The sequence below is a fragment of the Ornithodoros turicata genome, chromosome 4 (assembly GCF_037126465.1).
Source record: "Ornithodoros turicata isolate Travis chromosome 4, ASM3712646v1, whole genome shotgun sequence".
NCBI lineage: Eukaryota > Metazoa > Arthropoda > Arachnida > Ixodida > Argasidae > Ornithodoros > Ornithodoros turicata.
Genome location: NC_088204.1, coordinates 9,588,408 through 9,614,040, shown reverse-complemented (window position 1 = coordinate 9,614,040; position 25,633 = coordinate 9,588,408). Strand labels below are relative to the sequence as shown.

The following is a 25,633-nucleotide window of genomic DNA, read 5'->3' as shown; positions in this document are numbered from 1 at the left end:
CGTGTTGAGTGCTCGCTGCGAAAGTTACCTGCTGCACTCGATCGGAAATTTTTGCTGTTGCTCTGTATAGGGAAGTTCTAGTGGCAACTTCCTGCACAGGTACGCGGCAGTTTCGCTTTCGTCGCTTTTATTAATGGTTTCCACCCCAACCAATAGACGTGAAGAGCAGCGCTGCAAGCCTATTTTTGTCCAAGCCGCTGGTGGAACTGATTTGTTCGTTACGTCCATTTCGATGTTCCATTCAGCCCTTTTAGTATACTCCCACTTTTCATCTCCTCTTGTCAAGTAAATCTGTCTCTTCAGATTATTTTTCATTATCATATTAGTCTAGGAGTCAGTGGCGGATCAAAGGCGAAGGGGGCCGCTGGGCGATCGCCCCCCCCCCCCTCAAAACGCTAGGTTACACATTAGTTTTCCTCCTCTCCCCTCCATAATTACGTGCTTCGACATTGGAATCCCCCCGCCTCCTCCAAAGCGCGTGTCAGGATCCGCCCCTGCTAGGAGTCTGTAAATATCGCGCAGGCCAATTTTGTAGTAGGAAAGAGTAAATGCGTGCACCTTCTTGTTTCTCGATCGCGCCTTGTGTCGTAATTTCCTAGTTGTTTTTCTTTTTTTTTTCATTTAATTTTTCAACATCAGTGACAACCTCTTCAGTAACGAGAAGACAGCAGAAAGAACTCGCGCTACCATCTGTGCGGTGCAAAACATCTGTTGATTGCACTGTTCAGAGCTCAACACCATGGCTCCACCTGTGACAGAAGCAGAGAACTACAACCGACAACTCCGACAACGCGCTTCTTTCGGTTCCGAGCGGCCAACTGGTATGGAACGTATTCATAGCCACGTACCAATTATATTCGCATTCATAATGTATGGACCTCATGTCACTTGTCCCCGGCGGGTTACCTTACCGGTGGACAGTTTTTTTTTTTTTTCGTTTTTTTTTTTTTTTTCGTAGAGGGTACGTTTCAGCAGTTTATCCAGAACCAAAACTCGGCGGGGAACTATAAAAAAATGGGGTACACAGGAAAAAATTGGGGGGGGGAAACATTTGGGGGCTGAATCACTAGTACGTACTCTGCAAAAAGTGAAGCTTGATATCCGACATACCGCGTAGCAGAGTGTGCCGTTACACACAGAAAAGTACTCTTGAACTCGACCGCCGGAAGACAGTCTCTGTATGAATCAAAAACGGGGTGAAGAGAACGTGAAGCTATCGTTTTTACTACGTTGCGATTTCTAAACGATTAATATAAATTAATATAACGAACGTTAACATAACGTTAAAATATATATGACACGCGATAGCCAAGGTTCAGTCGGTCGGTAAGCTAAGAGTCACGCATGTCACTCACAGACAAGTCGCATATCATTCCCAATTATTCAAACTGCTATAGCTAAACCTCATGTTTCATGTATGGCTTCATGTTTCAAACCTTCGCATCTTTCACGCCACGTATCGTTGCGCTTTGTACAGTTGAAAGCCGCGTTGAAATCTGGCACCGAACTCACAAAACGGCTCAGCTGCCTGGATCTTTCGGTGTCTATCTCACTGTTGCAGACGTGGTGATAAAACACCAGCATGTAAAACACTCTGCTCGGTGATACCTTCATCGCTCCCCAGCCTTCCATCATTGTGGTCCAGGTAGGCTCCATGGACGCTAGCGCCGTAGTGCCGAGGGTGAGCCAAGGAAGACTGAAAGAGTTCAAGGCTTCAGCGCCGTTCAGTCCTCTACACTTCCATAAGGTCAAAGAAGTGTCCGCTTCGTCGACGTTATTAATTATGGCCGTCCACAGGGCGTCTACGAATTGAATGCCCAATATGGCCATGTTGACCAACCTATCTGTGGCTGCCTCAAGGTGCAGAAGAGCGTACGCCGTTGGTGGAACGTAGATGTACTCGTCAGCTATCAGAATTGACGTGTCGTAGACGTCCCTGCCCTGCGCAAAATCTGGTGTAAAGAAATTAAGTTCCTGATACCTATCGTAGAGCGCCCAGTATCTAAAAAGCGCCAAGTTGTTTTTGCAGTGCAAGTAGGAGCGCGACACGTCGTCATGGCTCCCCTTGATCGGGACGAAACTCGGGTTCAAGTCGGTCGGGTTTCTTTCCGAAGGGAGCAGGAGAGATTTCTTCCGCAGGACACTGACTATGGTGGAGTGCTGCGACGATTCGTAGCGGCGGAATGCCTCGTTCTTAACGGCAGACACGGCGTCGCTGTATATCTTGCGAACCGTGGCGTCGCTTTCGGCAGTGGTCAGTGCCCTGCTGAGTGCGTCATCCCACAAAGGGTAGATAACGTTGATGTTTCTTTCGCATGTCCTGGCGCTCTCGGGACCACTGATTTCCTGATGGTTCCAGAGGCCGGGGTCTAGTGAAGCTGCTGGCAATAACACGAGAAGCGATATGGCTTCGCGTCGCTTGCTGTCGTCTGCGAAGAGGCCGAGGATGTGAGCGGTTCCTGGACGATTGGTGACTTCGATGCGCGTCGAATTTCTCCAGTACTGAAGCGAATCGAAGACTGTGTCCCAGGTTTCTTGCCGTATTTTCGGTTGTAGCTCGTGCAAGTGATTGAAAGTAACATTCCAGCGACCTACTTCTTGTGGCGAGCTTATAGTTGACGCGTCCAGGCTGCAATGATAGCGTCATGTGAGTCTTCGCTGGCTAACGTTATTGTTAAACTGAAAACTCTAACTACTAATACTTGAAGGGGTACTAAAGTGCTGAAACTTCTCCTCGTGCAATGAGAGACATGGTTACCTTGACAACGATACAAAAGGTAGAATACTTTTGTATCATTTGGCATCGTTTTTGTATCGTTGCATAAGGTGGTACCGTATGGAAGCTACGGTACTCACTCTGTCTTTTCCCTTACTGGTGGCATGTCGGGCGGACGTCGTTGAATTTCTCGCATGAAGTTCATGACGTCATCAACTAATACTCTCATACCGAAATGGTTGTTCAGGATTGGCGTGGCAATTTCAAGTGTATTCCTCCGCAGGGCGTCCTGACCTCTGTCGCTGACTTGGATGTACATGGTCGCAGTGCCTCGCTTCGGATTCTCGATATAGTAGGAGTCCATGAAGGAGTAGAGGTAGCATTCGGCGCTCAGGTATAACGCATTTTCTAGCAGGACGGCCTGAGAAGACGCTGGAGAGAGGTTGCCTCGTAGAAGCTTCAAGAAAGAAAATCATCGTCCGTGAACAAACTTAACTGCTGCCCTACAACTCCACCAAACTTCCAGCCGAATGGCTCGCAAAATCGTTCACATGTCAGCAACAATGCGCATAGATCGTGGCCACATTCTGAAATCCACTACGTTTACCGCCTTTCCGCGCCCATATCGTAATCACAACCCTCATGTAAACAGTATTGAAGAGACACACCGTGTTACGGTGCCCTGTATGTCAAAGTGAGTCTGCCCATTAATGGGACCTGCCTATACCAGGAGCCCCACCCACTTGTTGAGCTCTCTGGCCAATCACGAGCCAAAATACAGTTCGCTATTAATCCCAGGCTATCCAAGCTATATATTACCTGTATTCACTGAGCGCCGACATTTTCGGGAAACTGGATTGGATTAGATGGAATAGGATATTCCCTGACAACCTACTAACATAATGGATTTTGCGTCCACTTTTAAAGGCGCCATCTGGATGGAGAGGGGCATGGAAGACGCAGAAGGGCAGAAGTAGCAGAGGCACTTGCTAGCAAAACTGATTGGCTGGCAGAAGCGCTTGTTGGAACAAACTGACGGTATTATACGTATTTTAACTACGAAACATAAGATTGAGTCAAGTACGGGCAAAGATGCAATTTTTTGGCCATCCGTAGCGTTTTTCTTGCTATTTGCCTGTGATCGCTGTCTTTACTAGGCCTAACAAGGACGACGAAATATATTATTTTCAGGTAAACATCTACACTGAGCGTAATTTAAATGTGATTTGCAAGATAATTGCAACAGAATGTACACTTACTGAATAAAATTGAAGTAATTTGTGAAAAAATTTCTCATGAAATCCTCGCTTCGCCGTTCCAAGCTACGCCGCCATTTTCGGGAAAATTTTGGTGTCATGGCCGTCCGCATAGGAAACAGCAGCCAATGAAAAACGCTCAATTTGATTGACAGGTCGAGCCTCTTTTTTAGGCTCCTCCTAATGGCCAGACTCCCTTTGGCATACACGGCACTGACCGTGTATTCACACGAGCGACATTCCCCCAGAAGCGGAAGATGCGAAAAGCGTCATAGCTTTCTGCTGTCACGTGAACGCTTGCGCTCACCGTCGTGTCTTCATGTACACTGCTAACCGTGGGGAATATCCTGCTACACAGCCACAAGATATTCCGTAGCAGACGACACGAAAACACGCCGACGGTGTCGTCCGCTAAGTGTCGTCTGCTAAATGCGCAGTACGCCAATCCCGATATTCCGCACCGTGTGAATTTATGTGAACCACATAACACGTGACGAAACTTCGGCTGTGTGAGCAGTGTTTTCGCTTTTTCTTTCACTAGAATATTCCGTGAGGATGTCGCTCGTGTGAATAGACGGACAGGCGAACAAAAGCTGGTCATATTCCTATATGGACATACCCTACAACTTAGGAATGAAATGTCGTCGTAGCGTAGCGGCTAACCCTACCGCACAGTACCGGTGGTGTACGCGAGGGATCCGGAATTATAAAGTTAATGTGATATCCACTTGGAGATGCCTTCCAAGAAGAAAACATAAAAAAAGTTTCGCAAAACTCGTTCGAGTTTTTTCGTAAAACAGCAAAAACATCGCGGAATTCGAAGCAAACTGCCAGCTTCCGGTTGAAACTGCCCTTCTCTGATTCGCCTCTTCCGGTGACGTAATTTGCATTGCCGGTGAGATTTCCAATCGCTCAGCTGACGGCGTCGCCAGGCTGGTTGCGATCCGATACCACCGAGAGCATGAACGCAGATGTTTCTAGCGACTGTTTGGCAACAGATTGCGAATCGGAGGAACGCATTTTATGACGGACAGCCTTCGCTCATAACCGACGCCAGTGAAGTCGGTCCCCACACTTATGCCCGAATACAGTCACCGGAGTGCGCAGCCGGCTGCAAAATCAGACTAAATCAATTTTCTAATGTTTCCGACTGTTTCAAAGCGAAATATTCCGGTTACACGTACTTCAGGCACCCACTATTCCGATCGCACCTTATGTTCAACTGCGTTTTTTGTCCCTTAGGTTCACCTCTGGTATCTAAGATCGGAAAATTTTGGTTCGGGCTCTCAGCAAGAGCTCTTTTATTCGAACTCTCGCATAATGGCATTTAATTATTTATCCTTCGGGACTGTTCTACCGATTGTTAACCTCGTGATCCTAAACCTTCTGAGGACTCCACACAAAGCGACGTGGCCCTCTCAATGACCGGAGGCTATGAATGGCGGCCAAGTATGCGGGGTCACTAGGGTCACTTTCAATCGACTGAGCAGACCAGACTTCAGCACGAAGCTTTGCAAGCCACGTGCGAATCCAGCGACAAATGGGCAAGCACTGGACATTTGCCGACTGCCAGGTGCACACAGGAGGACAACGGGAAGGATATGCGAATACCTCGAGTACTGCGTGGATCGACGTGTTGATAATAATATCGAGGCTTTCATGTCCCTGCTGAATGCAACTTCCATAGTGATAAGCAATGATCCTGGCTGATGGTGAACTGGCGACCTCCTTTCCATTCAAGATAGGGGCCTTCATTTGGAGGATTGGATGAACGACGTCTTCCATAAGATGCTTGCGAACCTGAGTAATTAGAAGAGAGCGCGTGTTAGCGTATACGCATGCCAGAGAGCGCATGGCGGCACCGTCCAGAGCCAGCGCGACCCCCTCCCCGGGGCCGTATAGAGAAGTCTGACCTACTCCATCCCCGTTCGGATTAACAAGGCCGTCGCTGTGCTGTATAGCAGAGGTTCTTAATAGGGTGCGATACAGGTGCATACGCAAGAAGTTCCGCGTGTCGCGCTGTACACGGACGCCTCAGTCACCCCGCTACGACGCCGGCTTTTCTTCAAAATGGGGCTTGTAATGAAAACTATAAACCCGTCTTCAGAACTACACCCGTAAATTTTATTGCGCACCACACACCGCACAGTGGAAATATTGGTGGTTCCTGGTACACTAATTGACGAATGGAGCGCACGACTTCGAGCACTGCTAAAGATCGCGGTCCTCCTTACCGTAGTAGAACGATTTTGTTTCCACGCATAGCAGGTGTAAGGGTAGAACTGTGTGCAGGGATCCTTGCTCTCGTTCATCACATTGTACAGGTCATAAACGATGAGCGGGCAACAGAAATTGGCAGCACGACTTTGTTGACGAGAATGGGTCAGAGTGGAATGGAACAGCCACGAATACACGAGGCTCGCCAAGCCAAGGAGAACGACGGCGACGACGACAACGAACACGCAGTTCGCTCGACTTCTTCTCTTCGCTATTCCCTGGAGCAGGGTGCTAGGTGAAAACTCCTGAGGTGATGATCCCGCTACGAGAGAAACGGGTTCCGGTGATATAGCGGTCCTCTTAATATCCATAGAGGAGCTAGAGGGGCTTTATGGTTGCAGTGGAACGGTAATCGGTAATGGCTATATCCGTGCACGAGACACGGATCTTCTTCTTCTTTATCCTCTGAAACACATGGCCGTGAGCCACGATGGGAGATCGGCAAGGAGGTATGGTGAGCTAGGACTGGGTGTAATGGCGCCTATGTGGCCGTGATCATATTATAATTATATTAATCGTATGTAAGGCCCCATAACAATGTGAGCGCAGTTGTCATCTGACGTTGTTGTTCTTCTTCTTCCACCTCGGACGCTGGCCGTTATCCACCAAGGGAGATTGCCCAAGGCTAAGCTATTCGTTACTAGCTATGATTGGTGAGGACCAGCTCGCGTGGCTCAGTGGTTAGCGTGCTGGCCATGTCACGTCAAGACTGGGAAGTACCCGGATTCGAATCCCGGTGATGGCTGTGCTCGCTGGTGTTTCTCTTGGGTCTTCCTCGGACGCTTTCAGACATATGTAATATTCTTTTGCAGCAGACGGACTGGTATGACTTAAGTAAGGGGTAAGTATGACGGGACTTACGACTTAGGGACTAAGGGTAAGTATGACGGGACTTACGACTTAGGGACTAAGGGTAAGTATGACTTACCAACTACCCTGTTTCTCTATACCTATTTCAGGCGTATGTCGGCACAGTTCCCTTAGAAGTCCCCACAGACGCACATTCCCCAGGGCGTCAGTCGAGCCCTTTCACCAGCACCATCAACCACCATGATTGATATGAGGGTGATGCATTTGTGTCAGCAGGGATGCAGTGCAATGTGTGAAAGAGGGCGATGGAATATAAAAAGAAACGGAAATAAATAGATATAAATGAGAAACTATGACGTAAGACGTACGTGCGTCGTCTTCTTCTCCTCCTTCTGTTTCCCCTTCCTCGTCCATTTGCCTTGGTCCGCAAAGGGATCTTGGAAAGAGCGCCATGGTATTTATACGTGCTTTAGCAGAGGTGTCTTCTGTCGAGTAAGCTTTTTATCCTTGGTAATTAGCCTTGGACAGACATCAAGGCCTCGGCGTGTTACAGCAAGATGTAGTGACAATACAGTTATAGTGGCAGCGAAGGAAAATGGCTGCTGACGCCGTTCGAGACACTCTGACCTTTTTTTCTCCTTCTTCTTTCGTGTTATAAAACAATCTCACAGAGTACGAAAAACACCAATCTCATTAACCTTGTGCATTACTACTAGTTTCTGAAAAAAAACTGGCGAGCCTTCACTTGTTTCGGTTTCGCAAGGACGTGCGACCTTGTGTCTCCAGTCCCTGTTGTCGGATGGCCAGCAGTCATGGTTTTGTTTGCGATGGAGTCGTCGGAGGCAGTATCGCTCGCTGAGTGTCGTTGCTTCTAAGCGGCAGCCCCAGGTCACCCGTGTAAGCCAATGCGGAACATGCTGGGCCGGCGTCTACGGGGCTGGTTACTGCTCCCTCTGAACCCGACTAAAAGGGCGCACAAAAGACACCTTTCGGGAAACAAGAATACGGGGTGGGAGGGTGGGGGGGCAAGCCTTCACCATGTCCCCCCGGGGGCGAAAAGTTGACTGTACGTGTGCTTCTGAACGCAAGATATTTAGTTCGCAGTTTGCACGTGGGATCTGTCGTGTGTACACCCAAGGGAGTCCCGTGAAAATTAAAGCGCTGCCGCTCAAACAAGTTCCGTAGGTACTTGGTCATTTATTACGAATATATATGTGCACACATTCCTGCTGCCGCTATGATACCCAAATTTCGCAGCAGAAACATTCCTGTGGTTTAAGCCAGTCGTTTTCGAATGCCGATTGTAATGTTCGCTGTAGTCACAGTTGTAAATCCAGCACAGAACTCGATGGGTACCTGCAATTACAACGTGTGCAATGTATGAAATGTCACTTCCTCTTAATGTATGACTACGATGCATATTTATTTATTTATTTGCGAATACGAGACACGTGCTTGTAATGCACAAAATAAAACAGTCGTGAAATGTTTGAACGGGAGGCACATAGGAGGTTGTGCTTTGGTTGCACGTTGAAGGCCGATTAAATAATCTATCACACAGGTTCAACGTTCGTAATATTTTTACCTTAGTGTTTGCTGTTCGCACAAATTCCACTCTGTGTAAAACGTGCAGAAGGCACAGCTTCAAGGCATGAAGTGCAAGTTTGCTGCCGATGCAGTTGAGGGGACCGGCTCCGAATGGCAGGTACGTGTACGGTCGGATCGACGACAGATTTTCTCCAATGAACCTATTTCGACGAAAAAAACAAAAAGAAACTGTACCGTGGTCCTATTCACAAATCCCAATATATGTACAATACGTTCCTGATTCGAAATTGCGCGCTGCTTGGGTGTCGGAGAGTTACCGATAATGTTATTGATTGAATGGAGTGATATCGTTGTCGTGCGTGATTGACGAAGGGGATCTTCTCAATGAGAAGTCTCCAATGGTATCTCTCAGCAAGAGCTCTTTTATTCTAACCCTCGCATAATGGCATTTAATTGTTTATCCTTCGAGACTGTTCCAGCGATTGTGACCCCGGCGATGCTGAACCTTCGGAGTACTCCACACCACGACCTACTGGATTATAACGACCATGTCATAATCTGCAACCCCTATGAGGAGCCCGTCCGCAGAATCCGCTGGGGGCGCTACTCATCGGCCCGCGAGATCTACATCGTGATTGGACAATGGAAATTTGAATTTTGAACGCACAGAAGCGGACGTACGACTACCGTAGCAGACGACAGCAAATGCTCCTATGAAAACATGTAGAATGATGATGATAATCAACTTTAGAAAGCATCTATTGTGGGATATACTACACCGCTTGTACAAAAATACTAAGGAAAGCTGAAGTACAAAGTATTGCAGAAACTGAGGAAGCAATAATCGGGCCGATAGCTAGCGCCAGCGCTAGCTTCCAAATGCGGCGCTGGGAAGGGGTGCCTATGACATGGTCGTTACAATCTAGTAGGTCGTGCTCCACACAAAGCGACGCGGCGCTCTCAATAACCGGAGCCTGCCAATGGCGGCCAAGTATGCGGGGTCGCTTTCAATCAATTTACCAAGTTTCAATTACAAACTTCAAAAAGCTGGCCAGAAATGACACGCGAACGTTGCGCACAGGCACTCGAAACATGTGCTGGCCCAAGAATATATAAACAACTCCATTTGTCGGATTCGACAAGTCCCGCTTCGTATCGGTACAACACGGCCTTGCACTACTTGTACCCATAGATTGAGAAGTTACTCGTCAAAAAGAACTCGTTACAAGTTAAGTTACCGTGTGAAAAATAAGTTAATAACGAAGTTCTTCAGCCTGAAATGTAACTCGCAGTTACTGAGTTACCTAAAAAAATGAACGAGTTACTTCCAAGTTACTGTGGACACAAGATAGCATTACGTGGGTGCAGCGCGCGTGAGCAGTTGAGTTAGACCTTGAGTTACCTGCGGAGGAAGCAACACGCCTAGATCGTCTTCGCTTATATCCAACAATAGACCTCTCCCTGTTTGTAAACAAATTGTGTCATAGGGTTCGACAGCGCCACAAATTCGGTAGAGTTGAACCACGGACCGTGGTTGAACTACGCTCGAAGCTGGAGGTGAACAGGGTCGCGCACGGTCTTGAGGGGATTACGATGGTCCCTGAAAGGGACGTGACCTTCTGCCCTACTTTTCTTTCAACAGCAGGCAGCGAACAAGTGCCCGTTCGTGGAACACAGCCCTCTCCTTCCGATTTGTTCCGGTTCCAGTGTATCTACCAACATCATGATGGCGTTTCTCTGGTAGAGGTCTATTCGAACGCTTTGCATCTTACTCCATGTGGGCGCACAATGGTTCAGCTTGATTTCAATGGCAGCGGTTCTTACTTCCTGAACAAAATACTGTCATTCACCGAATATCACTTTTTATGGCAAAAAATGCCATTGAAGGAACCGGAGAGAAAGCAAGAAAATATGTGCGCGTGAGTGAAAAGCGAATTAAAAGTAACTTGGAACTTAACTTACTTTGGCAAAGTCACCTGAAAAAGGAACAAGTTCCTCTGGAAGTTACCACGGCGCAAAAGTACCGAGTTAAGTTACAAGTTACCAAAAAAAGGAACTTAGTTACAGTTAACAAGTTACTTGTAACGAGTTACCTCGAACTCTGCTTGTATACCGCGAGAGGGAGATCTGTAGCTTGCTGGCTTCCCAAGAAGACATTGCAAGAAAATGTAGACTGCCGTTCACTCCGCATGAACCCACACAATATGTGCTTGCTGCCAGCTTTTCTTGTGCTAAAATGTTGGTTTCTGCATTTTTGGGCCCGCTGCTCTGTGGACACGCTTTAAAGAAACGCGTACACGTAGGGTGTTTTGCCAGAACCAGTGTCCTGGTTGGATTCGTGCAATACGCTAGGTCAGCTGTCTGCGCTGCGCAGCTCCCTAGTTCGCTCCCTCCACTATTTCCCGCGGAGTGACCTCTTTGGTCCCTATTCCAAATATAGGGGTAACAGCTCGATGTGAGGAGCACATGGCTTCTTCTGTGGTTCCATGCCGACCTATGGATACCCCCTATTGCTGCCTTGTCATTGGACAGACACTTTGTCACGTGGTTTCTCCGAGCTTTACCTTCTCCTCTGCCCAGAGACAAACTGACACGGCGCATAAGACCAGGTAGCATCAGAACTAGTCATGAGCACCACTGACGTTTCTGATTGCTTACGTGTGCCACTAAACCTTCCCTTGCGTACCTAAAGAAAGGTATAGACTTCCTTATTCACCTGGTGGGATCAAACTTGTAAGGATCCGGGAAGTTCTCAGGGTCATGATGGATGGAATACGCCGGAGCAACAATCAAGCATCCTTTTGGCACCGTCACACCGCTGTCCCCGAGGGTGTAGTCCACGTGAGCCAGTCGTTCAATCCTAGTGAACGGCGCGTAGAATAAATTAGGAAAATATTGGCCTCCACCGTACGCACGTCACGCACCGGTTTACAACTGGATACATCCGCAAGCTTTCTGACACAACGCCGTTAAGGTACTGCAGCTTGTTGACGACATCCAGTGATGGTTCGGTTCCCTAAAGACAGAGAGCAAGCACGTTTTTAGTCGCCTTTCGCGCAATCAAATGGAAGGAACTGTTGGAGCTAAACAAAGCCTTTCGTGTAATAGACGATACGTCGTAGTTAGGATACCTCATTTTAAAGAGAGCTCTATTTTACATTTGATGACCACCGAGAAGGTAGTTTCCCTGCATAGCATTCGTTGTGTCGAGAAAAAAAAAAAGCCGAGATTCCTCACGTGTTTCTCGAAGCATTCATCGATTTCAGCTCGAAGCCTTTCCTGAGCGTCGGGATTGATGGTCAACAGATAGGCTGCGAAGGCGAGTGCCATGGACGTAGTGTCCAGACCCGCGAAGAGGAAGATAACGCATTGTGCCAGAGCTTCGTCTTCAGTGATTCCTGAATTTGAGATATCAACATGAAACAGGCTGGGCTGGGCTCAACTCCAGCCCCTATTGTTGTGTCACGTTCGAGTGTTTCTTGTCTTTGTTCTATTTGTTCTGCCACATTCTCGAATATCGACAAACATGATATGCGTTCCGCGCTTTCCCCATTTTGGATCGTCCCGCACACTGGATGGTAACACAAATGACAAGTTGGAAATGTAAGACTGTGATTGTAGCACGACACACATCACATGCGCTTTCAACAAAAAAAAAAAGAAAGAAAGAAAGACACAGAGGCTATACGCAACGCGAAGCGTTCTCGGCTTTCTTCGCGTAAAAATTTTTTGTTAACTCCATGTTAGCGCCGCGAAGCACCTGTGGCTATGAGCGGCGTACAGACGTGGACAGATGGAGAGAGTACAGCAGGAAGGAGTGGAGGACGGGGGGGTTCACGGATACTTTTACTACCAAAGGTATTCTGCTGTTTTCAGCTAACAGTATTCAGTAGTTGTAATTTCGTGCAGCGTACTTTGGTCATGCCTGACAAAATCGTGATACCTAGAAGATCTTTCTTTTTTCGTTCTCCTTTTTTATAACTTAGTGCCACGGTGTCAAATTAAATATTTTACCATATATACTTCGTTTGAGTTTGCCGGCGCAGTAACGCCGGATGCGGAGTTCCTCTATAACGCGACGTTCTTAAACTTCTAACGCAATGAAATTAAACTTTCAGTATTCAATACATGAATAAATTATCTATCGTTTGAGTCCAGTCCTGTGATAGTGACCTTCCTGACACCACAGGTTCTGTGGATGTTACATACAGTGACGTGCTGTTCGCACGGCGAAACGAACGGCATTGGTAGTATACGAGTCGTATTTCTTTTCTTTCTTTCTTTTTGCGTTACATGATGTTTCTCCACCATTTTTCTGAGGTTTTCTCTTTCTTTTTGTCGTAGGCGTTACATCTGAGTTCTGAGTCAGTGTGGAACCAATACGTGGTAAACAGAAACTCGTTTGTCTCACCGTCCTCTGGGTATTACCTTTCGACACGCTTTCGAACTTCATGTCGTCGTCCAGATGAAATTCTTTTTGGGATGTATCTTCTTTCTCTGTCGTGGTTGAAAGCGTCCCTTCTTGAGCGTCTATCATCATCTGTAGAAAATCTTCACGTCGCTGAAACAAAATAATAATAATAATGCTGTAATAGAATGTGACGACTACGACAGCTTCACTACAACACGTTTTAACTAAACTATTTAATTTAATTAATATTAGTGCGTTAGTTGGCTCCTTGGAGTCATACTCGCAAGGTCTGGTGTTCACGATGAAAATTGATGTTCTGAAGCTGGAACACAGAAGAAAGGACAAAAACACACAAAACCTCAAGCGCCTAAAAACAATGAATGAAGAAAGAAGGAAGTCGCCGAAAAGGTTAGCCTCCGCTAAAAGGTTAGGTTCCGTCGAAGGGCATAGATAGGACACTATTCAAAGAATATGGAAGACTTCAAGTACGTAATGTGCCACATTGACCTCATCATAACATTGACATCGTAGACATCAACCTCATGAAAAAGCGACTTCATCGTGATACTTATGTCACATAGGTCCAGTTCAGCAACGCTGGTTAACTTTGAATCGAGATCAAGGGTTGCTGAAACTTCAAACTGCTGAAAGTTCACACGAATGTTAGCTGATGACTTGATGAACGTTTCAGTGACAGTAATTCCCTTTAGTGAAGCGCAGTTCAGCGTTAAATTCAAGTTAAGGAACCGTTCATCTCGGTTCAAATGTTAATCGGCGTTGGTGAAACCGTGCCATAGTAGCTCGCATATATGACATATTTTTGTTACATTTTCGATTCTTGTGTCATGGAAGTTAGTACTGGTCAGCATTTATTTTTTCTGTCATTGCGTTATTTGTACTTTTCTTAAAATTGGAAATTTAAAAAGTAAATAATCGAGAGAAGTGGGAACGCTTACCGTTCCGGTTCGCCGCCTTTCGTGCATCATTGCTGAAGCGATATCCTTCAAGCAGTGGAATATCTTCGTGTCGCTATGTGGGATTTTCAGTGCGTTCAGCACGGACGGAAAGTGAACTTGAGAAATAAAGAAGCAGACTTTTATGTCGAAAAGAAGCCAAATATTACTACAAGTTTGAGGAGTTCAGAACGAGGACAAATAGACGATTTTAGAAAGCGCGCGGCGCAAAGCATAATGGGAACTTTGAGGGACGCTGCTCCGTCGCTTCTGCGTACACCGGGAATGATGTTGCTCTTCTACTACTACCCGAGCCTCTGGCCGTCCCGTAATACTTTAAGTGCTGCAGGCCACTCCAAGTTCCCATGAGCTCTCCCCATTACACTCTCTCCCCATTACCTGCAGAGCCAGTCTTCCTGCGTATTTAGCAATATTTCCATCCCTCCGCGGACTACTCTTCAGGCCGCTACACGTGCAGCCTTTCAGTTTATCTGGGGGGTTGTGTAGAATGGGTATCAAGAGGTTGTATGTATCAGCCTCGCGTTAATGGCGGTCTATTGGTGCATGATTTCAAAGTGAAGTGCCTTGCCTTAGGTCTGCACGCGATCTTTCAGGGTCTCGAAGTGCAGCAGCATCCTGCTCGGGGTCTAATAACTTTTCTCTTAGAACCCGACATTCGTTTCTTTTTTTTTTTTTTTTTTCTGAGCTGACACACACTCGCTCGCGTTCAGAGTGCGTGGCTCCCCACCTGAAGGCTTGCGTTGTGGCAATACGCAGCCTGCGAGCTTCTTTCCCGGATGATGATATAACATCCTGACCTGTGCGGCACCTTTATATGGCACTTCTTGCGCTTGATCAGCCACCCCCGAACTCTACGCGTATTCAGCGCCACATAGCGTGGCGTACGACCACTGCTGCTTGGCTGGACGCCCGCGGGCAGTCTTCAGTGGCGCTTAGCGCATGACGTCTTGCCGCTGCGTGAGCGTTTTTCCCGTTTTGGTATAACGTCACCCGGCTGTCCCTTCTGCGAGTACAGGGAGTCAGCAGAACATGCTTTGAGTTTATGTTTGTTGCCGGGTGCCCGCTGGCATCGTGTAGCAGGCCTCTATAGCCTGACGGATGTTGTGTGGAGCACCGTTCGTGGTCTGTACCCCCTCCCTGTCTCGCAGCGGGATAGGCGGCATTTTGTGCTCTCGGTAGTTTAAATCAATTACCCAGTGTGGATTCCACGCTGTCGACGAGTGCACGCGCAGCAGAGCCGCAGTGTGCAAGAGTGATTCGGCTAGTTAACGCCGGTATTCGCAGAGTTCTTTGCAGAGAGCGAGCGGTGCTTGGAGCAGTTGAGTTTCACCGCCGCTGAGTGACCTCTGACATTCTCTTCCGGGTGGACAATGGCAAGTTCTATGTTAACCTATGAGGTGTCCACATCCTCGTGTTGTTCTCACACTTGCGGCTTTCCAGTGTCAAGGACTGTTGCATGGCGAAACGGACACGTACGGCAATCTCTAAACAGCCTTAGTCGCTGGGCGAGAGTTGCTGCTCAGAATGTTGTTCAAGTCTGTCTGAGTTGCTACAGAAAGCCGGCCCTTGGGGCCGGCCTTCCCATTTGATGGCAATACTCTTGATGGCAATACTCTCTCTCTCTCTCTCTCTCTCTCTCTAACTCTCTCTCTCTCTCTCTGTAAAAGCTCTACTGGACGAGGGGGCAGCGAGCTTCTCCAGCTGGCTGCTCGCCACCTGGCGGGCCCCAGCAGAAGCCCTCCATGAATGTTAGTAACAGCAGACGACAGGTATATTTCGGGTTGACCCGAAACTGCCGCAACTTCCCTTCGTGTGCGAAGAAGTTTCCCGGCTTACAGAACTCAAACAGCAACAGCACGGCTTAATTCCGCAGTGCAAAAATACTGCGGGGAAGAATATTCAATGCCCTGAAGGGGAAGAGGAAAAAGATACTGACACAGGAGCCGCGGGAACGAAGACAGCGTGGGACGAAGAAGAAGACAGCGGAAATGACATGCAAGTTACGTTATATGCACAATTTTTGAAGGGTGTCTCGTGGAAGAAGGCATGAAGCAGGTTCATTTATTCATCGGCAATCATTCTTTTCTCTGCCATCTTGAAGACGGCGCGAGCACCTCTGGTTGGAAAGGCGAAGAAGACGATTTGCGAATGAATCTCTTTGCTATACTATGGCTATGGGACCGCGGTATTCTCCAGTCTCGGATGTAGTTCGTTACCGGGACCACTGCGTTTTTGCAACCAAAGAAAATAACTAGGTAAATGATATATTTTTACCTAAAGCATGAGCAAATTAGGATCGAAATTAAACAGGAAACTTTCTGGGAAGGTCCCGCTTCCTTGGGGTACCGCCATGTTCCTATATGTAGAGGGCAGCAGAACGCCAAATGCAGGAATCAATAGGTTTACGAAGTTATCTAATAGCAAGAGTGTACGAGTACCACAGCAGTCTGTTCCCTGTTCCACATTCTTTTAGTAAATGATGCATGAACATTTCCTTATCATGAGGCACCCACCGAATAGGAACTTGCGTAGCGTTATGTCGCCACCGAAGACGTCTCTGGCAGCCTGCACAAACTCGTTCCTTTTGTCATTGTAGGAGTCGACGACGGTTCCAAAGGCACATCGGGCTATTACATCTATGGTATAGTAGCCGAAGAAACTGCAATTTGACAAGGGAATCGTGAGGACTGAAGATAGCGGTGCCCTGCATCTAGTGATTCGAGAGTCATTGGACAGAGCACTGGGAGCTTCCTCTGAATATAGATAAGGCGCATAACTATGTGGCGTGTGAACGCTGTTCCTGTTGAGCCGCATACACAGTGAAGCAGAGTAAGGAGTATATACTAACTTTTTTATGTCCATTTCATGACTGGACTCTGCAGCCTTCGCTAAGTTTTCACAGGCAACTTTGGCGCAGCTCTGCATCGCTGCATGTGCCTAAAGAGAGGTGGTGCCAGGTGAATTCTCTTTTACCCATGTTATAGTAACCGTGTATTCGGACGAGCGACATTCCTACGGAATGTTCTAGCGGAACAGAAAACGAAAACCTGCTCATGCGCGCGGAGCGGTAGCTCTTCTGTTCGCACGGAACAGTATTCGCACGGCAGTGTCGACCACGACCTAGTAGATTATAGCGACCATGTCATACGGACCCCTTCCTAGCGCCGCATTTGGAGGCTAGCGGTGGCGCTACTCATCAGCCCGGTTATTGTTTCCTCAATTTCTACAGTACTTACCTTAGTATTTTTGTACAAGCGATGCATGTCGCACGAGAGATGCTTCCTTCTAAAGTTGATTACCATCATTATTCTACGTGTTTTCATTGGAACTGTTGCTGTCTTCTGCTATGGTATTAGTGCGTCCGCTTCTGCGCGTTCAAAATTCAAATTTCCATCGTCGAATCACGATGCAGATCTCGCGGGCCGATGAGTAGCGGCCCAAGCGGATCGTACGGACGGGCTCCTCATTGGGTTTTCCGATTTTGACATGGTCGCTATAATATAGTAGGTCGTGGTGTCGACAGTGGCCTAGAAACAAAAGCGTGACCACTTAAACGATGTAACGTAACAATTAAGAGTCCGCCAATCACGACTGTGTTTTCGGCGGCCGTAGCGATTTAGATGAGCCACTATCAGCCTCATGGGCAGCCACTGGTAGCCACAGAGAGGCTATGTTTGAAATCGTACGCTGCGATTGGCAGGCGGTTGGCAGGCGGCTCCATCTGCCCCGTCGTCTGCTACGGAATATCTGGTGACTGAGTCGCAAGTTATTCGTCACAGTTAGCAAAGCGCGAAAAGACATGACGTTGAGCGCTGGCGCTCATGTGCCAACAGGAAGCTATGACGTTTCGCGAATCTTCCGCTGGAATATTCTGGGGAACGTCGTTCGTATGAATATACGGTACCGTCCAATTGTTGATCAGTGGAAGAACGAACGTTTCTCAGTTTGGCTGCTGAAAAGGCTGGACTACAGGCTGCCCTCAATGTCTTCCAGCGTTTCGGTGCTACGAATGCCAGCATGCTGTCCAAAAGATCGTCGTGGAAAGGGAACGGCTGGAAATGAAAAGAAAGGCTGTGCAATTGCCGAGGTTTTCGAATATGACTAAGTGGGAGAACAACCTTCAAACACATGGCCTGACAATGCGTTTCAGGTAGAAACGTTGTTGACTACTGGAATGGATTGGATTGGATGAAGAAAAACGGGCATTTACTACTGTTCACACAAGCTCACTCGTCTTCTGTTAAATGTTATTATTGACAGTGCTCCCGTATTACTGTTGTGTTGGTAACGAAGACGACGCATTCCCTTCCTTTGTTTTTTTTTTTTTTACCCTTTGTACAGATACATTCTATCTCTGTTCGTTTTGGTACGTATATATGTGCTGACATTCTCCCCCCATCTATGCTGATCAGAGTTGATCCAAAGCTCGCTTTCCACATGTCACGAAACACCTGTCGTCAAGATGCTGCATTAATTCAGCGAATGCGACTCGGTGGCTTTTACTGATCAGTGGCGTTACCGCTTGAGACAAGTTCACTCTCCCAGATACTGTGACTGCGGTGCTCTAGAGGATCTGGAGCATGTTCTTCTTCGTTGCCCACACCACCAACCTTCCCCAACCGCACTCTCCGGGTTTCTTAGTCACCTGTACTCTCGCCCCTTCTCCCTATCAAACATGCTTGGTCCCTGGCCGAATCCAGCCCACCAACGCTCTGCCATCAAAGCTCTTTTGACCTTTCCGGACACAATCGGACTTCGATCCTTATTGTGAAGGGGCTCATTATTTCATTCCCCACATCACCACCAACAATAGGGTAGAGTATGGCCTCTGGCGATGAAACTCCCCATTCATCATCTTAAAATAAAGTTGTCGTTGACATCATTACCTATCACAGACAGTTATATTGCCCTCAGTCATTTCTCACGTGCGGACAACAAGCTATAAGCTGTCGTATATATACGCTGAAGAATACCATACCCTTCTCTGTGGAAGTGAAGGAAAGTCTTTGACGAGCACATGCTTCATTAACTCCACGTCTGATAACATAAGCAGAGGTTTACCGCCTTCGAATGTCCTGTAAAAAGAAATGGCATAATCCACTATCTTGTACGGCCATTCAGCGTGCGTGCGTGCGTGCATTACCCGAATAACTTTCCGTATTTCTTGTAGCGCTCCTCGTCCTGCAGGTGGATAGGCTGAAAGACACAACACCATGGTGATGAAGTAACAGTGCAATGTTTAGCGTTACAGCACCACAGATATGTGTATTTTCAAGCACGAAAAGATGCCCTTATAAACTCATTTCACTGCGTGACGTCATAGCGATGCGGCGGCGCTGCTGTCCTGTCGAATTTCGTCAAACCTCATCTGCAATGTATTTACTCAACTCTAGAATGTAGAGCGTCGCTAAGCGTATATCTACACTTTTGTGAGCCCATCGTGAGCTGTGCATGGGAGTCAAGATGGCGGAAATTCGTAGCAGATGACGGGTTTGTCTTCACCCTATGCTAGTTTGGTGGGCAAAACCACGCAATCAAGGTTAAGCTGGTAAAGGGGCAGTTAAGTGCAAGAATTTCTACGTGAGGAGTGAAAAATGCCGACACCAATACAAAAGGAACGGCTTTCAACCGTTGCGTCGTTCGTGATTTATGAGGGAAAGAATTTACGCTTTCATCCTCTCTCTCCTTCTCAAGAAGCGCAGCGTTGCGGAGAGGCCATGGATTGGTCTCCTTAAACAATCTCCCGCGATGATTGGACGAAGCGCTTGCGGAGACCAATGAGAGCGCGCTCCGCTCCGGGGGGGGGGGGTGATAGCGAACATTTCGTTTTTTCTGTCGATCATCAATCACGAACGAAGCAACGGATGAAAGCCGTTCCTTTTGTGTTGGTGTCAACGTAACGGCAGCTTTCATTTTTGACACAGAAAAATTTTGGCACTTAAGTGCCCCTTTGAGGTGTGTAGAAATGGTGCTGCTATGTGTGTAGTGGTGTATAGTGCTGGTCAAGAATAACACTTTTGCCTCTTCAGTCTCGCTGTTTCTTTCTCTCTCTCTCTCTCTCTGTTTGCACGTTGGGAGCATGACATTTCACAGATCTGCATATTTAGAACCTTTCACGATCGCCCATAGCAGCACCGTACGAGCATGCTCTACCTGCCATTACCCATTATTATTGCCCATTATCATTGAAGCATCTTTCCGTAATGAGACCCCCGTTAGCGTGATACTTACCTTATAAGCATTTAGGAACGGACGAATGAAGGAAAACTCTTCAAATGGGATGCCTTGTTGTTTCCAGTAATTCCTGTATCTTGTTATGTACCTGAAAGCGCAAATGCCGTCAGAATGTCGTCAGATCACCAGAGATGCTCAAATATCGAAATCTTGAACATTGATTTGAGGCTCCAATGTCGAAAAAACATTCATTAGAATGCACGGATAATTTGTCTAGTCGTGGCGCTATCTTATAAAGATATTTGGATGTTTATCGATATCCCCGAGGAACAAACAACAACAACAACAACGAATTAATTTTAAGATGGGGAACGAGGAGCTCCTACCCCCGCGAGAAACATATCGATATATTTCATATATCGCTTTTTTTGCCTTTTTATTTTTCCGGAATTTTTGTAGAAGTGCTATGAGGCCAGCATAGATGTCGTTTCACACTTTCTTCCAAAGGATGTCCGCATGGCCGTGGAACTCAACTACAAAAACGACATTTATGCTGCTCCCATAGCTTTTCTTTAAAAAAGATTCTGTAAAGGCAACAAAAGAGAGAGAGAGAGAGAGAAACACCTGTATTGGCGATACCAGCGAAAGACATTTCGTTGTAGTACTTCTATTGTATCAGTGTTCGATAAAAAGCAGTAACATCGATTCGGGAAAATATCGACATATTGTGACAAATATCGATACCGTTTCATCCCTACAGGACACACAACGCAAAACACTAATTAGCTGTAAAAGTGACAAACCACGGCATATGTGAATCATCGTAGCTCCAGCGTACCCAGAAGGTACAGTCCCAAGCAGAGTTCGAAGCTAACTCATTCCTTCACATCTTAAGCACTAAAATAATACTAAAATAAATAAATAAATAATTAAGATAATTCAAATAACTCAGAAAAAAATATCTTAGCGATAAGTATAGTAATGACATAGAAAAACTATTAATAAATAAATCAATAATGTGGTAATATCGGGAAAATATTTAATAACGCTGTAGTTGCGAACAAAGCAGTCAAATACTTCTTTAATAGTATGAAGTAAACACTGCCTTGAATAACGTGTTGTAAAAAGAACTTTCTGTTTACAACTTGTTATGCAAGCCAGTGTTTACTTCATACCATTAAAGAAACATGTCTCCTGGCTTTTGGTCCATCTTTAACAGTCAAATACTTGTAAGAAAGCTCGTATGACGGTGTAGAAGATAGCACTTCCTTGCTCCACTTTTTTTTTCCTAAACTATCAATAACATTTCCTTGAGTTTGGGCAGGACGGGATTCATATTCCTATGATTCATAAGTCTCATATGAGTCCCATGCGAGTATCTCGTCCACCTGTCTTTTTGTTCATCTCCTCAAACTCGAGAAAATGTTACCCTTCCTACATCCTAAGCTTGACTTACTTGTAGAGGAGAACGAGGGCTGTCACTCCGAAAATCAGCCACTCGGGCATCGTGACCCAACCGAGCACGTTCATTTTGACAAACTAAACCCCCTGGGGCGAACCCCGCGCGAATCGCCTCCTATACGGTCACCTATCCGATAACTGTTTGTGCATATGGCCACTTGTTCGATGGTATGCGCTGATGGACTCCTCGAGTTATCTTCTCAGAGATTAGGAGCGAGAGAGCAGGTACTGTGTCGAGGCTAAATTTATCGAATAACACAGTGGCCGTTATAGTAAGAGCCAACAATTTAAGCGGGGTTTTACGCGTTTACACAGGAGGAGTATTTATGCGGAACTAAGTGGCAACACTGTGCGCATACTACAAGTAAAAACTCATAATAATCAGCGCACGGTCCTGGAAAGTGTCCACTCTGCTATGTTTCGCATTTTTTTTAATTACCAGCTGCCGTGGCGTAGTGGTTGGGTGGGATATGATCATTGAAAAAAAAGGAAAGAGGGGGAATAAGGAAGGAAAGGGGTGGTTAGGATTATCGCTTTCCACGCCGAGACTGGGAGGTGACACGGGTTCGAATCCCGGCACCGGCTGTGCTGTCTGGGGTTCCCCCTGAAGTCGGCCCAGCACGCATACTAACCTCCGTCCCCCCCATTTCTTCCTGCTGTCCTCTCTCCATCTGTCCACGTATGTACGCCGCTCATAGCCACAGTTGCTTCGGGGCGCTAACGCGGAATTTTAAAAAATTCGTATACAGTGTTTTTTTTAGCTGCTCCAGATTTTTTTTTCTAAGTGTGAGAGCAACATTGATGCCATTTTTGCAATTTGAGTTATACAGTTAGGCGAACATCCTCTCGAATGGAGTGCTATATAATTACAGGAGTCGTTCAAGGTTGACCGAGACTTTTGCTCGGGAAAAATCAGTGAGTAAATGTAACTGAGTAATACTGTCACGGATGAAAACAGATGAGCGAGACGGCGAATAATCGGCGAACGCTTTATTCTAGCTGCTTAGCTGACTGACGCAAGAGCGGTAGCTCTGAGACACAACTAAGGTGAAGAATGCTCCGGCTGGGAGCTCACAAGCTTTTATATCCGTCCATGAGATTGATGCGAGCGAAGGAACAGATGCTTCTGGAACCATCGCTCGCTAATCAGCGTGGCGTGTCCTGGATCTCAGGCCGTCGCTCGACGCCTCGCCGTCCGCAGTTACTGTTCCACGTGGTCGCTTCAAAGATGATACGTGGCAATACTTTCGGAGCACGAAGTGCAATCCTCCTCGGGTCCCCTCCTTGTGGAAGGAAGCACGTACAAGTTGTCCCCATACTGCAGCCAGGAAAACACCCATCAGACTTGGCATCGTTTCGCCCTGTCAGTTTAACCAGTTGCTTATGCAAGGTCCTTGAGCGAATGGTTTGACACTGGCTGAAGTGGTGGCTGGAGGGACATATTCTGCATTCCCTAAAGAAATGGCAGGATTCCGCCGTCACCGCAGCTCCATGGACTCGGTGCTTGACTTAGTTTCCACCGTGGAGGAGCGAAGGTCCAGTGTACACAGTGAGTCACACCTGTGTTCTGTTCGCGCTTCTACAGGCCCGAGTCCCCCAAAGGGCTTTTGCATGGATTGAGTGATTCTTGCGCCAGAGATCAATATTTGTCAAGACTGGAGAAGGTGATACAGGCCGGACTACGCTACTGCAGGGAGTCCCCAGGGGCAGTGTTTCGAGTCCCTTGCTCTTTAACATTGTCGTGGTCGGTCTCAAAGTCTGCGTTTCCAAGGGCGGGAACCTGTCAATATACGCGGATGATGTATGCATATGGACAGTAGGAAAATCTCGTCCTGCCATACAAGCCCGGCTACAGCACTCGCTCGACGCCATCAGCAACCTCTACCTGGATGCAGGGGATAGATATCTCAGCAGGAAAATGCGCGGTCCTCTCATTTACGAAGGAGCATATGCATTCGTTTTCGGCTTAATCTTGGAACGAGTCACCTGCATCAAGTGGCTCACCATAAGTTCCTGGAGGGAGTTATTTTAGACCGGAGTCTATCCTGGCGCCGACTTGTGGACTACCTCGTTTCTAAGGCGCAGCGCTGCATAAATGTGCTCCGCCACTTTGCTGGTGCACGATGGGGCAGTAAGGGACGGGACCTTCTCATGATGCATAAAGCGCTCGTTAGGGGATCAATGCTTTATGGTCTACCTGTTCTGCATGGCATGGCCCGGACCTCGATCTCCAAACTTCGTGGTACCTAGGCACGCAGTCTGCGTGTTTGTTTAGGAGTGCCGCGCTGTACTGACACACGCGTGGTGATGGCGGAAGCGAAAGAAATCCCGATTGAAGTCCTGTCTCAGATAGAGACTATCCGGCATCACATGTGCTTGTTGGCCCCACCATCGCCGTCATCCTCTGGTCAGAAAGGTGTATAAGCGAAGAAACAGCAACGTCTCCGTATGTGTCCGTGAAGCACATCAACACCTCCCTCGTTTCACAGTGCAGAATGTAGCTTCCTCCTTACCTCCGTGGACACTCCAAACACCTGCAAACACCGGCGCGACCTCTGTCCCCGGGATCAAGAACAAGAACAAGGAAGTCGCAGTTTCTGTCTTGATGCAAGCGATACTAGAAATGATGGACGCGATATACACAACTCATCGGTATACGTGGCAATGAAGACGCAGATTTAATAGCTGCAGAAGCCCGCCGCCGTCGACATACGATCTCCAAAAGGGGATACACGATCTTACCTGTCGGCGCTTGCATCAGCAAAGGCCACCCATCAATGGCGTCAAGACATCCCGGAAGGGTCCCTCCTCCACTCAGTAGATCCCACACTGTCCTTCATAATGCCGTCTACCTTTAGGTGGACCGTTACGTCTATCGTCCGTCGACTTCGTTTGAACGTCGCATTCACCCCATACTTTCGCCGCAAGCTGGATTATAGTAACACAATGCTATGCCCTTGCTGTAATACTCCAAGTACTGTCAAGCACATTCTCATCGGCTGTCAAAGGTATTTCACTGAGCGACGCGTCCTCCAGCGCCAACTTGAAGCCACTGGGACACCCAATTGCCCTTCCTCAACTGCTTGGGCCTTCGGTCAATCCTGCGCATCAGCTACGAGCTCTTCAAGCCCTCATCTCCGTCTTAGCAGCAACAGGGCTCCTGCGTGAACTCGAAACATTAATCTTCATCATCACTCACCATCTTCTCCCCCTTAAGCAATGGGATAGGGTGCTGCCTCAACGGCGAAACGTACCACCACATCATCATTACTTATTTGTTGTTGTTGCTGTTCCTCGGGTCAGCGGCACATGCAGCAGCGGCAGCTATCATGGTGGCTAGCAGTGTGTCTATAGCTGTGGAACAGCGATGCATCATCAAGTTCCTTGTGCAGGAGGAAGTCAAACCAGCTGAGATTTTGCAAAGGTTACAGGCGCAGTATGGGGAAGGACGATGTCAAAGGGAAGAGTGTACGAATGGTGGAGACAGTTTGGAGAAGGACGGGGTATAGTGACGAACGAACCACATCGACGCGTTCTTCCGACTGCAATCACTCAGTGACATCGCAAGAGTTGAGCAAGCCACCCTCGAGAACCGGCGAGTAACAGTTCATCCCAGGACATTGCATCGCAGCGTAATATTAGTGTCGGCAGCGTGGAGACCATCATTCACGAGCACTTACTGTTTCGCAAAGTCTGTGCAAGATGGGTTCCCCGACGTCTCACTTGTGACCAGAAAGGATCGAGCGCGCTTGGCAGTCTCTGAGCAGCTCCTGAAACGGTTTCAATGCGATGGAGACGAAATTTTGCAGTCAACCGTCATACGTGGTTCATGTGATGAAACCTGGATGCATCGCTTCACCTCTCAGACCAGAAGCAGCATGTAATGGTGATATAAGGCTTCCCCGCAGCCAAAGACAAGCAAGATGCAGCCGCCTACTGAGAAGTCCATGGGAACTGTCTTCTGGGACATGCGGGGTGTCATTCATGTGTACTTCTTGAAGCAAGC

The 25,633-nt window shown here is 47.4% G+C and overlaps 2 protein-coding genes across 3 annotated transcripts in view; both read right to left on the bottom strand.

Annotated features, from left to right (window-relative positions):
- Nucleotides 1–1,208: 1,208 nt before the first annotated feature.
- LOC135392698 (uncharacterized) lies at nt 1,209–6,610 on the bottom strand. The gene is made up of 4 exons (XM_064623424.1): nt 6,207–6,610; nt 5,584–5,772; nt 2,857–3,173; nt 1,209–2,629 (listed from the first exon to the last, which is right to left on the bottom strand). The coding sequence occupies exons 1-4, from the start codon at nt 6,558–6,560 to the stop codon at nt 1,405–1,407; spliced, it is 2,085 nt and encodes a 694-aa protein (XP_064479494.1). The 5' UTR covers nt 6,561–6,610; the 3' UTR covers nt 1,209–1,404.
- Nucleotides 6,611–8,236: 1,626 nt separating this feature from the next.
- Nucleotides 8,237–25,633, bottom strand: part of LOC135391002 (cytochrome P450 3A8-like) — a 59,154-nt gene continuing 41,757 nt past the window's right edge. The window contains exons 1-14 of one of the 2 annotated variants that reach the window (XM_064621053.1): nt 21,623–21,777; nt 20,224–20,314; nt 19,136–19,188; nt 18,971–19,067; nt 17,928–18,044; nt 16,841–16,929; nt 16,506–16,651; nt 13,975–14,090; nt 13,036–13,168; nt 11,845–12,005; nt 11,532–11,623; nt 11,324–11,467; nt 8,645–8,807; nt 8,237–8,415 (exon numbers count right to left, since the gene is read on the bottom strand). In XM_064621053.1, the coding sequence (XP_064477123.1) occupies nt 8,335–8,415; nt 8,645–8,807; nt 11,324–11,467; nt 11,532–11,623; nt 11,845–12,005; nt 13,036–13,168; nt 13,975–14,090; nt 16,506–16,651; nt 16,841–16,929; nt 17,928–18,044; nt 18,971–19,067; nt 19,136–19,188; nt 20,224–20,314; nt 21,623–21,696 (1,557 nt within the window). In that variant the 5' untranslated portion in view covers nt 21,697–21,777 and the 3' untranslated portion in view covers nt 8,237–8,334. Of the gene's footprint in view, nt 8,416–8,644; nt 8,808–11,323; nt 11,468–11,531; nt 11,624–11,844; nt 12,006–13,035; nt 13,169–13,974; nt 14,091–16,505; nt 16,652–16,840; nt 16,930–17,927; nt 18,045–18,970; nt 19,068–19,135; nt 19,189–20,223; nt 20,315–21,622; nt 21,778–25,633 lie in introns of those variants that run through there. The other variant, XM_064621054.1, reaches the window with a different exon arrangement.